At 43.2% G+C, this 14,093-nt stretch overlaps 1 protein-coding gene across 1 annotated transcript; it reads right to left on the bottom strand.

Moving 5' to 3' along the window:
* Positions 1-6,190: 6,190 nt before the first annotated feature.
* nod2 (nucleotide-binding oligomerization domain containing 2) lies at positions 6,191-12,179 on the bottom strand (the record flags this gene model as incomplete). The annotated part of the gene is made up of 10 exons (XM_080730126.1): positions 6,191-6,263; positions 6,874-6,957; positions 7,075-7,158; positions 7,321-7,404; positions 7,559-7,642; positions 7,784-7,867; positions 8,009-8,092; positions 8,304-10,074; positions 11,005-11,131; positions 11,676-12,179. 10 exons carry the CDS (start codon positions 12,177-12,179, stop codon positions 6,191-6,193), a joined length of 2,979 nt encoding a protein of 992 aa, XP_080586252.1.
* Between the last annotated feature and the right edge of the window lie 1,914 nt (positions 12,180-14,093).

The raw sequence follows: 14,093 nt of genomic DNA, 5'->3' as shown, positions 1-14,093 counted from the left end.
TTTGAGAACCAATGCTGTACTGTACCATAGACCAGGGATCTTCTGCGTTTTTCAGCCCAAGGACCCTTTAGTTGAGAGAGAGGTGAAGCAGGGACCAGGGATGTTGTATAAAATTGTGTTTTTACCTGCTGATCCAACTTTTTCATGGATAGCTTCATAGACTATTGATTCATCCATCAGTACTTAAAACGGTCCCCTCCAAGAATAGAGATGCTAGGGTTCAAGTGGTTAATGTATTACTTGCGCCAGCAGAGTGAGCAAGTCCCTGTGCGTCTGTTCTTTCGTCATCCAATGGGAAAACCCTTGTAAAAAATCACACTCGTGTGAACTGAGCGGTGGTGTGTGTGTGTGTGTGTGTGTGTGTGTGTGTGTGTGTGTGTGTGTGTGTGTGTGTGCAACAGCGCCCCCCCTCCCTTAACATGTGTGGTCAGAAAAGGTTACTGCAGGCTACGGACACGGAGACAGACATACAGACAGACAGACAGACCCACACACACGGCCACGTATAGGAGCGTTGTGACCACCGCTCAAAAACACAGGGCGACGTTACCAACAACAAGTGAGACCTGATATAAACAACAAGGCGCAAGTTGCCCATTCACATACAGACAGCACCAGTATGGGTACGGTCACACTGTCAGCGAATAACCCGGAAGTTGTTGCCTTAACATGGGAATGGATGGAGGTCACGACGCTTGCAGCTGACTGTCGACTGTCTGGCAGTGACCGCAGCCTTACTGTGCGTCTCTGTGTACGCTAGGGGTGGGCGATATGGAAAAATACAATATCACGATTCACGATATTCGGGTCCATTTGGTTTCATTTGTATACTGTCAGAGTTAAGTGGAGACCTTGACATTTTAAAGTTTGAGAACTACTGATTTACACCAAAATGCAGGTTTAAATTGAATTCTGCAATGAATCTCTGTATTAACGATTAAACAGGATTTTTTACAAGGCTCCCTCATTGTATCACGATATATACGATACCTCTAAAAAGGCATATCGTGGAGACATTGTATCATCTCTCAACGATAATTATCACCATATCGCCCAGCCAATCAGAGGGGCCGTCATACAGACTTGCCCACTGCGTTTTATATCAGGTCATTCTTGTCACCTACAAGTGCGACCTTAAATGGTAAATGGTGCATTTATATAGCGCTTTTGATCCAAAGCGCTTTACAGAGATTGTGCATTACATTCACCCATTCACGCACACATTCATACACCGGTGGCGGAGGAAACCATGCAAGGCACCAACCAGCTCACAAGAGTTCAGAGTCTTGCCCAAGGACCCTTCGACATTAACTCAGGGGGAGCCCGGATTCGAACTGGGAACCCTTCATGCTCTAATAACGGTTTCTCTACCCCTGAGCTATGCCGCCCCACCTTATATAAATACATTGCAAATTGGCACCTCGACAGAGTGCAGTAGCCTAGTTATTAATACAAATCACACCAGTGTGAAGTGAGCGGTGGTGCTGCTGCTGATAGACCCACATGACGGCTTCGTGTGTATGACCATGTTTTTCCAAGGGTTTTCCCATGGTATCAAATATTGATATTTGACCCCCTATCCTATGACCCCACATTGAGAACCACCTTTCAGACATACATGCAGTTCAAAGATTCCCTTATAATCAAAACCTAAAAACAAATAAATGAAGAACAAAGCAATAAAAGTTCAAATCTAGTCGAGTGAAATTAAAACAGTGAGACTAAAGGGCCATTCACACTGAACACCATACTGTAACTACTGTATAACAATAACTAAAACTATATTGTTCACCATTGTATTTTTTAATAGTTGGTGTGAACTCTGCCATACTTGACTTTTTTTTTAAACTATAACTTTATAGTGGAATACGGATGGAAATTACCATTCTAGCTAAATCCGGTGTATTTACACGCCATTGTATGTGTGGTGTTCATTAATATGCGCTGTCCCTTCAAAGTAAAGGAATACATACATAAATTGTTATAGTGCTCTGTGTGAACGGCCCTTAAGAAAGGAAAAAAACGGTTAAAAGGAGATCAGTTAAAGGAAAATTCCAGAATAAAACATATTAATCCTTAATCAGCCTTTTATCACGTCTGTACATACCTGGTATGATGGATCTTTATCATAGTCCTTCCAGTTTTTACTTCTCCTGGACTCCTCAGATCTCTCTCCCACAGCCAAAACGGCGGTAAATTGTGGTCCTCCAAAAGCGCTAATTTTCACCGCTGCAAAGTTACTTTTTTCTTCATAAATCTGCTAATTTATAGTTCCAAGAGAGCCAGTAATCCACTGTTTTATCGCGGGTTGAGGGAAATGGCCGTTGTTGACATGATCCCAATAGTACTCACAGAAGAAGAATGAAGTCTCGCGTCTCGCGTGATTACCGCGTTTCCTTTAGCTTTTTCTTTAGCGCAAAAGAAAGCTTTCTCCTGGAGTTATTACAGCCAGTATGTACACAACAAGGCATCGTGGTATATATATAAAAAATAAGAAAGCAGAAGAATATAATCTAGTTAGTCTATTGATCGCTAGAATCTAGTAATATGACTGAGAAGGATTCATAACAAAGCATTTTAACGGACTTCCTGTAGTCATAAGGTAATTCTATTACCTTTATTTATTTTATTTTTTCCTCAATACATTTCTTCGATTTTATTTATTATTTATTTATGGAATTACTTATAAAATAACTTTGACGTGTATTATTATTTGTAAACAATGTAGGCTACAATATAATCACAAAATAATCGTATTTTCCTCAAGACATTCTGCAATGCCTCACCAAATAAACTTTAGGTAAAAATTACCTCATGACCACAGAAACGTGTCTTTCATGAGGTACTTTTTACCTAACGTTTATTTGGTGAGGCATTGCAGAATGTCTTGAGGAAAATACGATTATTTTGTGATTATATTGTAGCCTACATTGTTTACAAATAATAATACACGTCAAAGTTATTTTATAAGTAATTCCATAAATAAATAATAAATAAAATCGAAGAAATGTATTGAGGAAAAAATAAAATAAATAAAGGTAATAGAATTACCTTATGACTACAGGAAGTCCGTTAAAATGCTTTGTTATGAATCCTTCTCAGTCATATTACTAGATTCTAGCGATCAATAGACTAACTAGATTATATTCTTCTGCTTTCTTATTTTTTATATATATACCACGATGCCTTGTTGTGTACATACTGGCTGTAATAACTCCAGGAGAAAGCTTTCTTTTGCGCTAAAGAAAAAGCTAAAGGAAACGCGGTAATCACGCGAGACGCGAGACTTCATTCTTCTTCTGTGAGTACTATTGGGATCATGTCAACAACGGCCATTTCCCTCAACCCGCGATAAAACAGTGGATTACTGGCTCTCTTGGAACTATAAATAGCAGATTTATGAAGAAAAAAGTAACTTTGCAGCGGTGAAAATTAGCGCTTTTGGAGGACCACAATTTACCGCCGTTTTGGCTGTGGGAGAGAGATCTGAGGAGTCCAGGAGAAGTAAAAACTGGAAGGACTATGATAAAAATCCATCATACCAGGTATGTACAGACGTGATAAAAGGCTGATTAAGGATTAATATGTTTTATTCTGGAATTTTCCTTTAAAAGCAAGGTCATAGAAGTGTGTTTTTAGCCGGCTTACCTTTGTGAACAGCCATACATTTGTGAACAGCCATACATTCTATAATTCTGGGATAGTGGGATGGTGTTGTTGAAGGCTGAACCAACGTGTCATAAAAACAATAACACATTGTCATTGCGAAACAGCCTCTTGTGCAGAGTGCATGGTTGTGTGTGTGGGAGGCATTACTGTAATGTAGGCCTACTCCACTTCCTTGCATGATTTTGAAACAAAGATGGGACATGCTTTAGTAATCCCAACAACGCTTCTCCTTCCTCTTATTGCACCACAGCCAGTGATAGAAGTACTCACATTCTTTACACTACGTAAAGGCATCAATACCACAATATTGAATACTCTGTTACAAGTACTGTAGTAGTCCTGTATTCAAAATGTACAAAAGTATTGGCATCAAAATATACTTGAAGTACCATTATAAGTATAAAAATACTTGGATGTTGTAATGTAGATCGACTATTTTCAAATAGCCAATGCACAGTATAGGGCTGAAATGCTTGTTTTTTTGTTAATAATCACAATCTCCAAAGTATGTTTTGAAATAATTGTAGTGGAGTAAAAACAGATCTGTGAGCTTGTAGATCTGCTATGGTTGGCGAAAAGATTTGGTGTAGATGAAAAAGGGAGGGTAGCCTCGTTTAAGGGAGCAGTTCTCCATTCCTAAACCTGCCATTCCTACGGAGGCATGTTAGCATTTCACCAGGTTGAAGAATTGAGAGTTGGGCAGTAATAGTCATGGTCCATGAATATTAGTCTCCATTATGAAACATGGACCATGAATATTAATTGATGTCTTCAATATTGAAGACATCAATTCTCGGCTATTTTATAAATAAAACACTACAAAAACATGTATAAAATATAAATCCTTACATTAACCACACATTTATATACACATGCATTTTCCTTTCACAAAAATACCAAAGAAATTACAAAATTGTCAGTGTAAGCAAAGTCCAACAATATTACTTCAGTGTCATGTCACATGTAACAACTTCCTTGTCTCAGTGCTTGCTATGAGCTTAACGTCAGCATTCCCATCTCCCCATTGGGTATCCCATATTAAACACACCGTATCGCAACACAACACAACACACAGTAAAACCCCATGTGTGACCCATGTTATTAGAACATATCACATAGTGAAAAGTGAAACAACTGTAAACTCTCTCTCTCTCTCTGAATTCCCTCCAAGTAGAAGCGACACACCAATTCTGCTCTCAAAGCCTCAAATATGCCCTTAAAGTCTACACTTCTCCCAAATAATGAAAGTATGGACCATGAGGAGGGCCATGATTAAAGTGTGTACCTTGTGGAGCACCGTAGGTCTTAGGGTGAGAAGTGGGACAGTGCAAATCTCGATTGACCCGTTAACAATAGGTGTCCAGGGAGGTCATGACCGAAAGAATAAGGTCACGCATACAAGCGTCCAAAAAGATTTTTCTCAGATGGGTAGCAGGCACCGCAAGTTCAGTCACCCGAGAGAGACTTAGAGTAGAGCTCCTTGACTTGGAAAGGAGGCAGCTTAGGTGGTTCGGAGTCTTCGGACCTCTCGAGTGTCTACCTAGGGAAGGGGTTTTCAAAGTGGGTGACGGGGCACCCTGGGGTGCCGTGATGGCAGTCCAGGGGTGCTGCGAGATAATTTGAAAATATTTGGAATTCATGTGGACACTTGAAAAAAAATGTAGTATCATTTTAAACTTGAAGTACAAAGTTATTTTTAGTCAGTTCTAACCAAAATGCCTATTATCTCAACGTTTTCCTCGCAACATAATCACTAAAATATCGTCACTGTCGGGCAGAAACCTCGTATCTCCAAGTTTCAAATGTGTACGTCTTTTGCTAAAGCAAAGCCCTAGCTGCTTCATCATACAAGACTGCCGCACAAAACTAGTGAAAACAGCCGATCTACAAGCACACAACGCCTCGCGATGCGAGGCGTTGTGTGCTTGTAGATCTGCTGTTTTCACTAGTTTAGTACATTTTATAGATGATAAATACAAAACAAACGGTTTTGGACATGGTTTCCACCCGACAATGACGATATGCTATAAATATAAGGTGCTGGGAGAGAAAATTATAATGTAGGGGTGCCTCGGATTAAAAAAATATTCATGGGGTGCCCTAGACCAAGGACCAGACTACATCTCCACACTGGCCTGGGAACGCCTTGGGATTCCCCAGGAGGAAGTGGCTATAATGTTGCCCAGGACAGGGAAGTGCTGAAACTGTTTCCCCCACGACCCGACCAAGAGGATCCGGATAAGCGGTTGAAGATGGATGGATTGATGGATGTCCAGGGAGGCTCTTTCTCCAATGGATGGCATAAAACTGGATCTAAGTTGCCGTTGGTTTATTGTCCGCAGTAGGGGCAATAACAACAGGGTCAGGGACGTCTGGCGTGTTGTGTCTGTGGTGCCGACTGGATAGAATGTTGCACAGGGGAGTTTTAAAATGTGGAGAGTGCAAGTAAGTCCCCTTCCGCTAGAATGGCTGTTGAGGGAGGTGCAGGATCTTTTGGTTGTTGATGTTTGGTTTGGTTGAATCAGAAGATTAGTCTGCATTCGCGTTGTGCCATTTCTTCCACTTCCTCCTTGCTGAGCTCATTACTTCTCAGCCTGAGATATATAAAACAGAATCAAAACACCATTATTTCCCAAGTACATCATTCAAACGGATATTTGGAGGTTATAGGTGTAATAAGGAGAAAGCAGAATGAACAACTTTCAGTACATTCATGGAACACAACACGCTAATATGGGTTTTTACAGATGGGTTAAAAAGCTGCAATGCGTAATGTCCTACCATGCATGTAGATCGCTAGGCTATTTTCACAGAACAAATTTGGGGTGTAGAGGGCAAAAAGGAGGGGCAGAGTTAAGACTGAAGTATACACTGTTTAAATGGTTAACCCATTAAAACCGGAAAGCATCTGTGTTTTAGATTTTAGCTATATATTATAGCACATTGGTTGGCTATTCAAAAATAGCAGATATACAAGTTACACGTTATGTGTAACTTCATGCTATTGATCTGTTATTATATATATACAGTATATTAATATTTCAAAAGATTTTAACTCAAATCTTGAGATGGGGTCTGCCCCAAATACATATCAATGTGTGGTTCCTTGTTTGAGCACCACTGATATAGCAATAGAAAACAGTTTAGAAACTGATTTAGAAGCCATTTTTAGAATTGGCCTCAGGTTAAATGGTTATAACTTACCACACTGACTCGACACTGGTATTGTGCTCCAGGGCTTCAATGAGACATTCGACCCCCGCCCTGGTTATGCAATTCTTTGTTAACCTTTTAGAGGAAATAAGAAAACAGAAAGAGAGGATGTGGAGATGGAATGACCAAATCTAAAAGTACTTTATATCCCCCAGTATGCATGTCACTGTGATTATGTACTCCAAAACTTACCAAAGCTCTACCAGTGAGGTGCTGTTCTTGATGACTTTGGCGAGGGCACAAGCTCCAGCACTGCCAACACCATTGTCTACCAGGCTGCCATTAGATGATCAAAATCACTTCAATTGCCAAACATACTCAATGTGAAATATTGACAATATAATATAATTATATACTATTATAATTATGAAAATAATCATAATTAGGAATGCAAAATTGATTGTGATTGATTGATGAAGTAAACTAAGGTTATATTACCTAAGCCACACCAGGGTTTTGCTGTCCTCAAGAGCATCGGCTAAGGCCTCTGTTCCTGCATCGCCTATCTTATTCCCCCAAAGCCTGAAAACGAAGAGCAAGTTTAGGACTACGGATGGGTTATCAGTTATCACGATAAACGATAATAACAATTATCGTCCCATCTCTAGTTAGGACCAGAGTGAATAAAAACCAATAGAATGTGTGGGCCCCTGAGAACAGAGTTCAATTGCCATACCCCAAGTGTGTCAGTGACCGATTAGATCTCAGTCCTTCTGCCAGCTGCTTGGCCCCCACGGCTGTTAGGTTATTATTGCCTAGTCTGAAACAATAAAAGGAACTAATTTGCCTTGCAAATGGCTTTTTTTGATATAGTGCACAGGAATAACACTGAATTATCACTACAAAATAGACGTTTTCTGCATTATAAAGGTACAGTGGGAAAGACAAAACATTCACTGACCGTAGGGCAAGGAAATTCTGCTTGGTCTTCAAGAGATGAGAAAAATGCAGCGTGCAAGCATCAGTTAGACTGTTGTTAAATAGTCTAGAGAGAGAGACAATAAAGAATTATACAAGCCTTATTCAATAGTAAAAGTTATTTGTATGTGAAAATATACGTGAGTGAAAACAAATACTTTAGTGACAACAAATATAAAAATGTACAGTTTTCTTTCAGCACACTCACGCAATCTTCTGGAAGCTCTCACACTGGATAACCTTAGCAATCAGTTTGCGAATCCCTTCATCTGAAATATTATTGTTTCTGAGGCTGGCAAAGGATAAAACAAAACGAGGCTTAAGCAGATCCTCTATGTTAATGTATGTAAAGCCTATTGGAATATGTTGAACCATGGTTTGATATAATGATGTATAGTATAGTATAGTAAACTACAGTATAGTATAGTATAGTATAGTATAGTATAGTATAGTATAGTATAGGCCTAGAGTAGAGTAAGCTGATAATGATATGTCATACTTACTAAAGGGCACAACAAATATGCATGCATGGAAGCAGCTGCTCCACCCCGACATCACCAACAGAGTTATAATCCAGCTGGATGCCCACAGGTTTCTTCAGATGTTGGAGTACATAGGCCAATGCTGTACACTCCACAGGACCAATGTTACAGTATGTCAGTTTAAAGTGCTCTACTTCCAGCTTGGCCATAGCTTCTTTGGCGATCCTTCTCTCCTGCAGCTCATAAATGCACTTGATGAGCCACACAAACCCGGGCATGGCATGCATGCTCTTCTTGTCCCCCTCCACAGGCTGAGGGATGGATTTGAAGTGCTTCTGCATGCCTTTGGACAGGCACTTCACCACCTGTCTCACTTTCCGGTCCAGGGTGGGGCCTGGGCAGCAGCGGCACAAAAGGTCACGTTGCCGCTGAGACAACAGCCCGGAAACGAAGGTGGCTGTTATTTGCAGGTTGAGAGTCTCTGCCACCACAGCTTCCCTCTCTGAAACCCCTTCCTGTTGGACAGTAGTGGAGGTCATGCAAGGCCCGAAGCATGCACTGCTCAAGCACGTCTGCTGCGTGTCACAAGGCTGAAAGAGTTTAGGGATGATCGCACGGTCAAGATTATCGTTTAGCACAATGTACAGAGCAGCGAAAAAACACTGCATGGTTACATGGAGGAATTCATACTGTTTACGGCAAGGGGAGGAGATGAGAAAGCCTATGCCGATATCCTCTTCTGTTACCCCACATGTCTGCAGCTCTGTACTTGTGAAGACGTAACAGGAAGATCGTATCCCTTTGAAGGCCAACTGTCCCAGACGTAAGGCTGTGTTTAGGTGCCCCTGCAAGCAACCGAGCTCCAGGGCTTTCTGCTGGGGACTTCGGTGCTGGAAGAAGTGCTGGAAGATCATCAAGTAAACATCAGTGATGGTTTGTAGGCTTCCCTCTCCACAGCCAAGCAGCTCCTTGTGGCACTTTGAGACGATCCAGCAAAGGACTGGTGTATGACACAGCCCCAGTAATGCTTTATTGTTCTGCAGGGATGCCAGAACTTTGGCAGCTACAGTGGGGTCACTATGATGCTTCTTCACAAAACAGTCAATCCCACTGAGAGAGAACCCTTTCAGGAGGACCTCCTTGCGCAAATACCTCTTCAGGGCAGGCCCCACTGCCTCTGGGCGACTTGTCACCACTTTGCGCACACCCTTCATGAGGGAACCCTGAATCAAGTTGAACAGCAGTACAGGAACCGGTGCACGCTGGGTGGGACAGCAATGCCTCTTTTCATCGGAAAAGCTCTGTCTGAGCTCATCAAGGCCATCAAAGGTGAAAAGGACGATGTGTGGGTTGTCCAAAATGAACTGGAAGAGCTGATCCTGTTCTCTATCTGGCCAGCAGCAGTGCTGGAATAACAGTTCTTGAAGGGAAAGCTCCTTATGCTCCGAGCTCAACCTGCGGCAGCTGAAAGCGAACAGCAAGACAAAATCACAGAGGGCTGTCTTTCGAGCCCACAACAGGTGCAGTCTCTGAAGGAGCGTGCTTTTCCCACTGCCGGCCTCCCCAGACACCAGAACCGTGTCAGCATCCTGGTTTGCTATGCCCGATGTGCCAACTACTACGTCTTCCAGGCCCAAAGCACCGTGGGCATCGGCACAATTATGGGCTAGCTCCAACCGGCTGTCGACGTAGATATCATCCAAAGACAGGTTGCTGGCTCCTTCGTAGGTGCCAAGGAAATGAGAATGGGCAGACACAGTGCAGCGAAGCTTTTTCTGGTACTGCAGGCATTCTGTGACAAACAGCACAAACATGAGATAGGTTAACCCATTAAGACTTGAGGCGGATTCTACAAATGCCTTATGAATCCTAACAGTTTTCTGAAAACATTTTCATATCAAGGACCCCCAAAATTATATGAATTTGGCCACGGATCCACAATATTTTGTTCCAGGGACCCCCAGAAGCAAAGATTTTAGTTTTTAGAGCTACATAATAACAATGGATCCATTCAAGCACAGGTTCCTTTTTCTATTTCCTGAAAGATATTGACGATTTTGGACATACAAGGTTTCCACCCCAACAGTGACAATATGCTAGCCAAAGCTATAAAAAGAATCGTGCCAATAGCTTCGCATCCTGGCTGAGGTGTGCCTTCCTGAACTCAAATTTGGCTGTGGAACTGTGTTGCATTGGTGAAAACCTCATACGTCCGAAACAGGATTCAAATACGAAAGTATCAAAAGTAGCAGATCTACAGGCTTGAAACACGTCACTTTGCACCACATGTCGAGCTTGTGGATCTGCTACATTTACAAAAAAATAAAATGTGTTATGGAGATTGGAGGTGAGTGCATCTCTCCACTCCGACATGTCTCCTTTCCGACATGTTTCCATTCCGACACTAACCCTATCTCTAACCCTAACCCTAAACCGAACCCCCATGGGAGTGTCGCCACTCCGACAATAAGAAGTCAATTTCGGAGTGGCGACATGTCGGAATGGAGAGAGCCTCCCATTGGGGGTTTCTGCCGGACAGCAACTGCTAGTCCCTCTTTCCTTTCCTTATTATGTTTCTGTAATCATAATATGAGTGGCAACTGGCAAGTAATGATGGACAAAACTAATGTAAATACCGGTAACCATAAATATCTTCATTGCTGTATTGATACTTTTACTTAAGTAAAACATGTGAGTACTTTTCTGCTAGTATATGAAATACCTTCAAAATGCATCCATTTCTCTTGATTAGATGGAGCTTCATGTTTCTCCTTCTGCTGAAGGTACTGCAGGAGAACCTTGGCTGCACTTTCCCCTTTGGAGCTGACGAGACCAAGCAAATGTCGTGCCTATAATTGAAATATGAAATATATTCCCATGTCATCATAAATGCATTCGTAGTTGTACAACTGTTACTGTTATCAACAAGACTTGTGAGCATGCTTTTGTTTTATAATTGATTTATTGTGGGACCTTTACAGGTCTCCAAAAAAAGAAGGGAAAAAAAGAAGAAATGTGCACTTATACATATACTCTATATATAGACCCTAATAATCAGAACTACTAGTGCATGCCAGTTTCTTCACTAGTGTGTGTGTGTGTGTGTGTGTGTGTGTGTGTGTGTGTGTGTGTGTGTGTGTGTGTGTGTACAAGATAGATAGGTTATAATGTTTTAGAGAGTAGAGAGAGAGAGAAATTGAGAGAGGGAGAGCATTTCAAATCATTTTGAATTGCCTTTGTGTGAGAAAATGTGGCATACAGTAGGTAATACAATTGTAGGTCTAGTAGTGTAGTGAAGAAAGAAAGAAAGAAAGAAAGAAAGAAAGAAAGAAAGAAAGAAGATGCATTACATTCCAACACAAAGCCTCGTGTCAAGTTCAGTGTCAAGCCCACCTGCTGAGAGGGCGTGTAGACTGGTAGCTGCACTTCATCGCAGTCCGTCTGGGTGAGGCTTCCTGCTTCTAGCAGCACGGCCAGAGCTCCATCGACACAGCCCTTAAGATCGCGGATTAGAGCCGGCCTGGCCGTGACAAGGGTCTCAGTAGCGGTGCCACGGCGGTCTACCCCCGTGTCCTCTTCCAAGGAGAGGCCGGCTATATTATGGACGTCCTCGGCCTCGGGTAAGACCTGGTTCAGAGCGGCGAGGAAAAGCCCGCAAGCGTCCTCACCCTTGGTGTGCAGGACATCCAACAGGTGCCTGGCGTTGGTGCACAGAGCCCTCCCTGGCACCTGCACATTCAGATAGTCCTCCCAGACCAGCACGCCGTGCGCGATCAGCACGTCCAGAACCCTCTCCAGGGGCTCCGCAGAGCCGCTGCGACACAGGGCGCTCAGCAGCTCTGCTCGCCGTCTCAACACATGCTCCTTTGCACTCAGCATGTGTCCAGTGTCCTCCATCCTCCTCACAGACACACACACACACAGCTTTGCTTCAAGTTGAAGGAGCCACCTCAGTGACTGATTACGGCATCGCGTTGCCTGGCTGTTTATAATAATATAATTTCCTTTCATGAACAGTGTAGGCTGGTAGGATAATGTTCCCTTCCTCATTCCATGGGGTTTGTCGACCGAAAGTAAAAGTGGGTGTGTAGAAAGTAGAAGTCCCACTCCGATCACATGTCCGATGACTCGTTGGTAGGCTAGGCTATGGCACTAAGTTGGCACACCATATGATGAAAACATATACAAAAATGGTGTCATTGCGACCGTCAGTTCGCAGTTACTGTCAAAACCGCGTGATTATGGATCCCCCACTGGGAAAGATGGATAACCACGCCCCGGACTCATTTTTGAAGCTTGTGATTGGCTGAACCGGACGTAGGGAGCGCTCCGTTGTAGTCACTTGGACTGCGCGAGGTGCACCAAGACCAAATTATCATTGCGTTTATCGTGCGCTTATAAGGCCTGGGCATAAATAGAACGATTGCATTCACCACGGCTTCGCCTGCGGCGCTCGGGCGCGAAGAGCAGGACCAAGGTCCGCTGGCCTTCGCGCCGCTTGCAATGTCGTGGACAATAACTGTGAAAACGAGCGCTCTATGCCGTTTCCATCCATCTTTCCCAGTGAGATCCATAATCAGGCGTCAAAACCTCGACCAGCTGTCCGTCTGTCAGTCAGTCAGTCCGTCCGTCAGTCTGTCTGTCACACGTCACACTTTTGCCCTGCTCATATCTCCGCAACCGTTGCCCCGATCCATGCCAAATTTTGCATACACACTCCTTGGCTGCCAAACCACTACCTCCACCCTCAATTCTCACATGACCCTCTTCTAGCGCCACCATGAGGCCGATTCTTGCAAAACACATTTATGGACACAGCTCCTACAATTTTTGCCCTAAAATCACGCAAATCGGTACACAGTAGGTCTACACTCATGTCATCAACATGAATCTGTCCCATTTAGCACCACCTTCAGGCAGATTTTTTCAAAGACATTTTTGGACACTGCTCCCACACATTTTGCCCTAAAATCACGCTGCGACCTGACGGTCGCTTATCTCCCGATTAGGGAGTCTTGCTGGTATCAATATTTATATGGTTATGAATTATCAGCATTTCAGTGGTGTGGCCTACAGAGGGCGATGGAGAGCAGCAGTGCTTGCGACAGCTAGGTCGCAGTTACTTATTCACGTTATTCCTGGCCCCGCCCCCGGCTTCCTGTTCATATCCTGAAAGAGGCGGAGGCTGAAAAAGCTGGCCTTAAAAACCACAGATATAAAAAGCTAGATACCTCGTTCACCGCTGCAGTTGATTGGAGTGACCCGTCCAACTTGATGGGCAGAAAAGCGGAAGTGTCGAGGGCATACTGCCACACAAAAAAACTACAGGCCAATCACAGCGTGTCTTTTCCTGGACTTGACTACAATTCAATTCAAGACCCGCCCCCACCTGCCTCTGATTTGCCTACCGACCTTCCGTGTCTGTTACGCACACTGAAGAATTCCAAGCCTGTCAATCAAAAATGCCTATCAATGCGAGACGGGTACCAGAGAGCCGGAAGCGGCGTCTACCTTTTTATGTCTGTGTTAAAAACATCATTTGGTTTCCTGTTGTCCTTGCATTAACTTTTTCGCCGCCGTTGACGGTGAGGATTGTCATTGAAAGGGTTAATACCATGGCGCCGTTGACGGTGAGGACTGTGAATCTTACTGTATATACAGTAAAGATATTATTACTTACTTAATGTCGCTCCGGTCCCGCTCGCATCGGTAATGTCGGCGATTTGTTTACAACGCACGTTGGGCGTGCACGCGAAGTGAAGCTCCTCAATGTTAAGTCAATGGCGAGGCCCATAAAGAAACTTCATTTAA

The sequence above is a fragment of the Nannobrachium achirus genome (assembly GCF_963921795.1).
Source record: "Nannobrachium achirus genome assembly, chromosome: 7".
NCBI classification, from domain to species: Eukaryota; Metazoa; Chordata; class Actinopteri; order Myctophiformes; family Myctophidae; genus Nannobrachium; species Nannobrachium achirus.
This window is presented reverse-complemented; position numbering and strand designations above follow the sequence as displayed.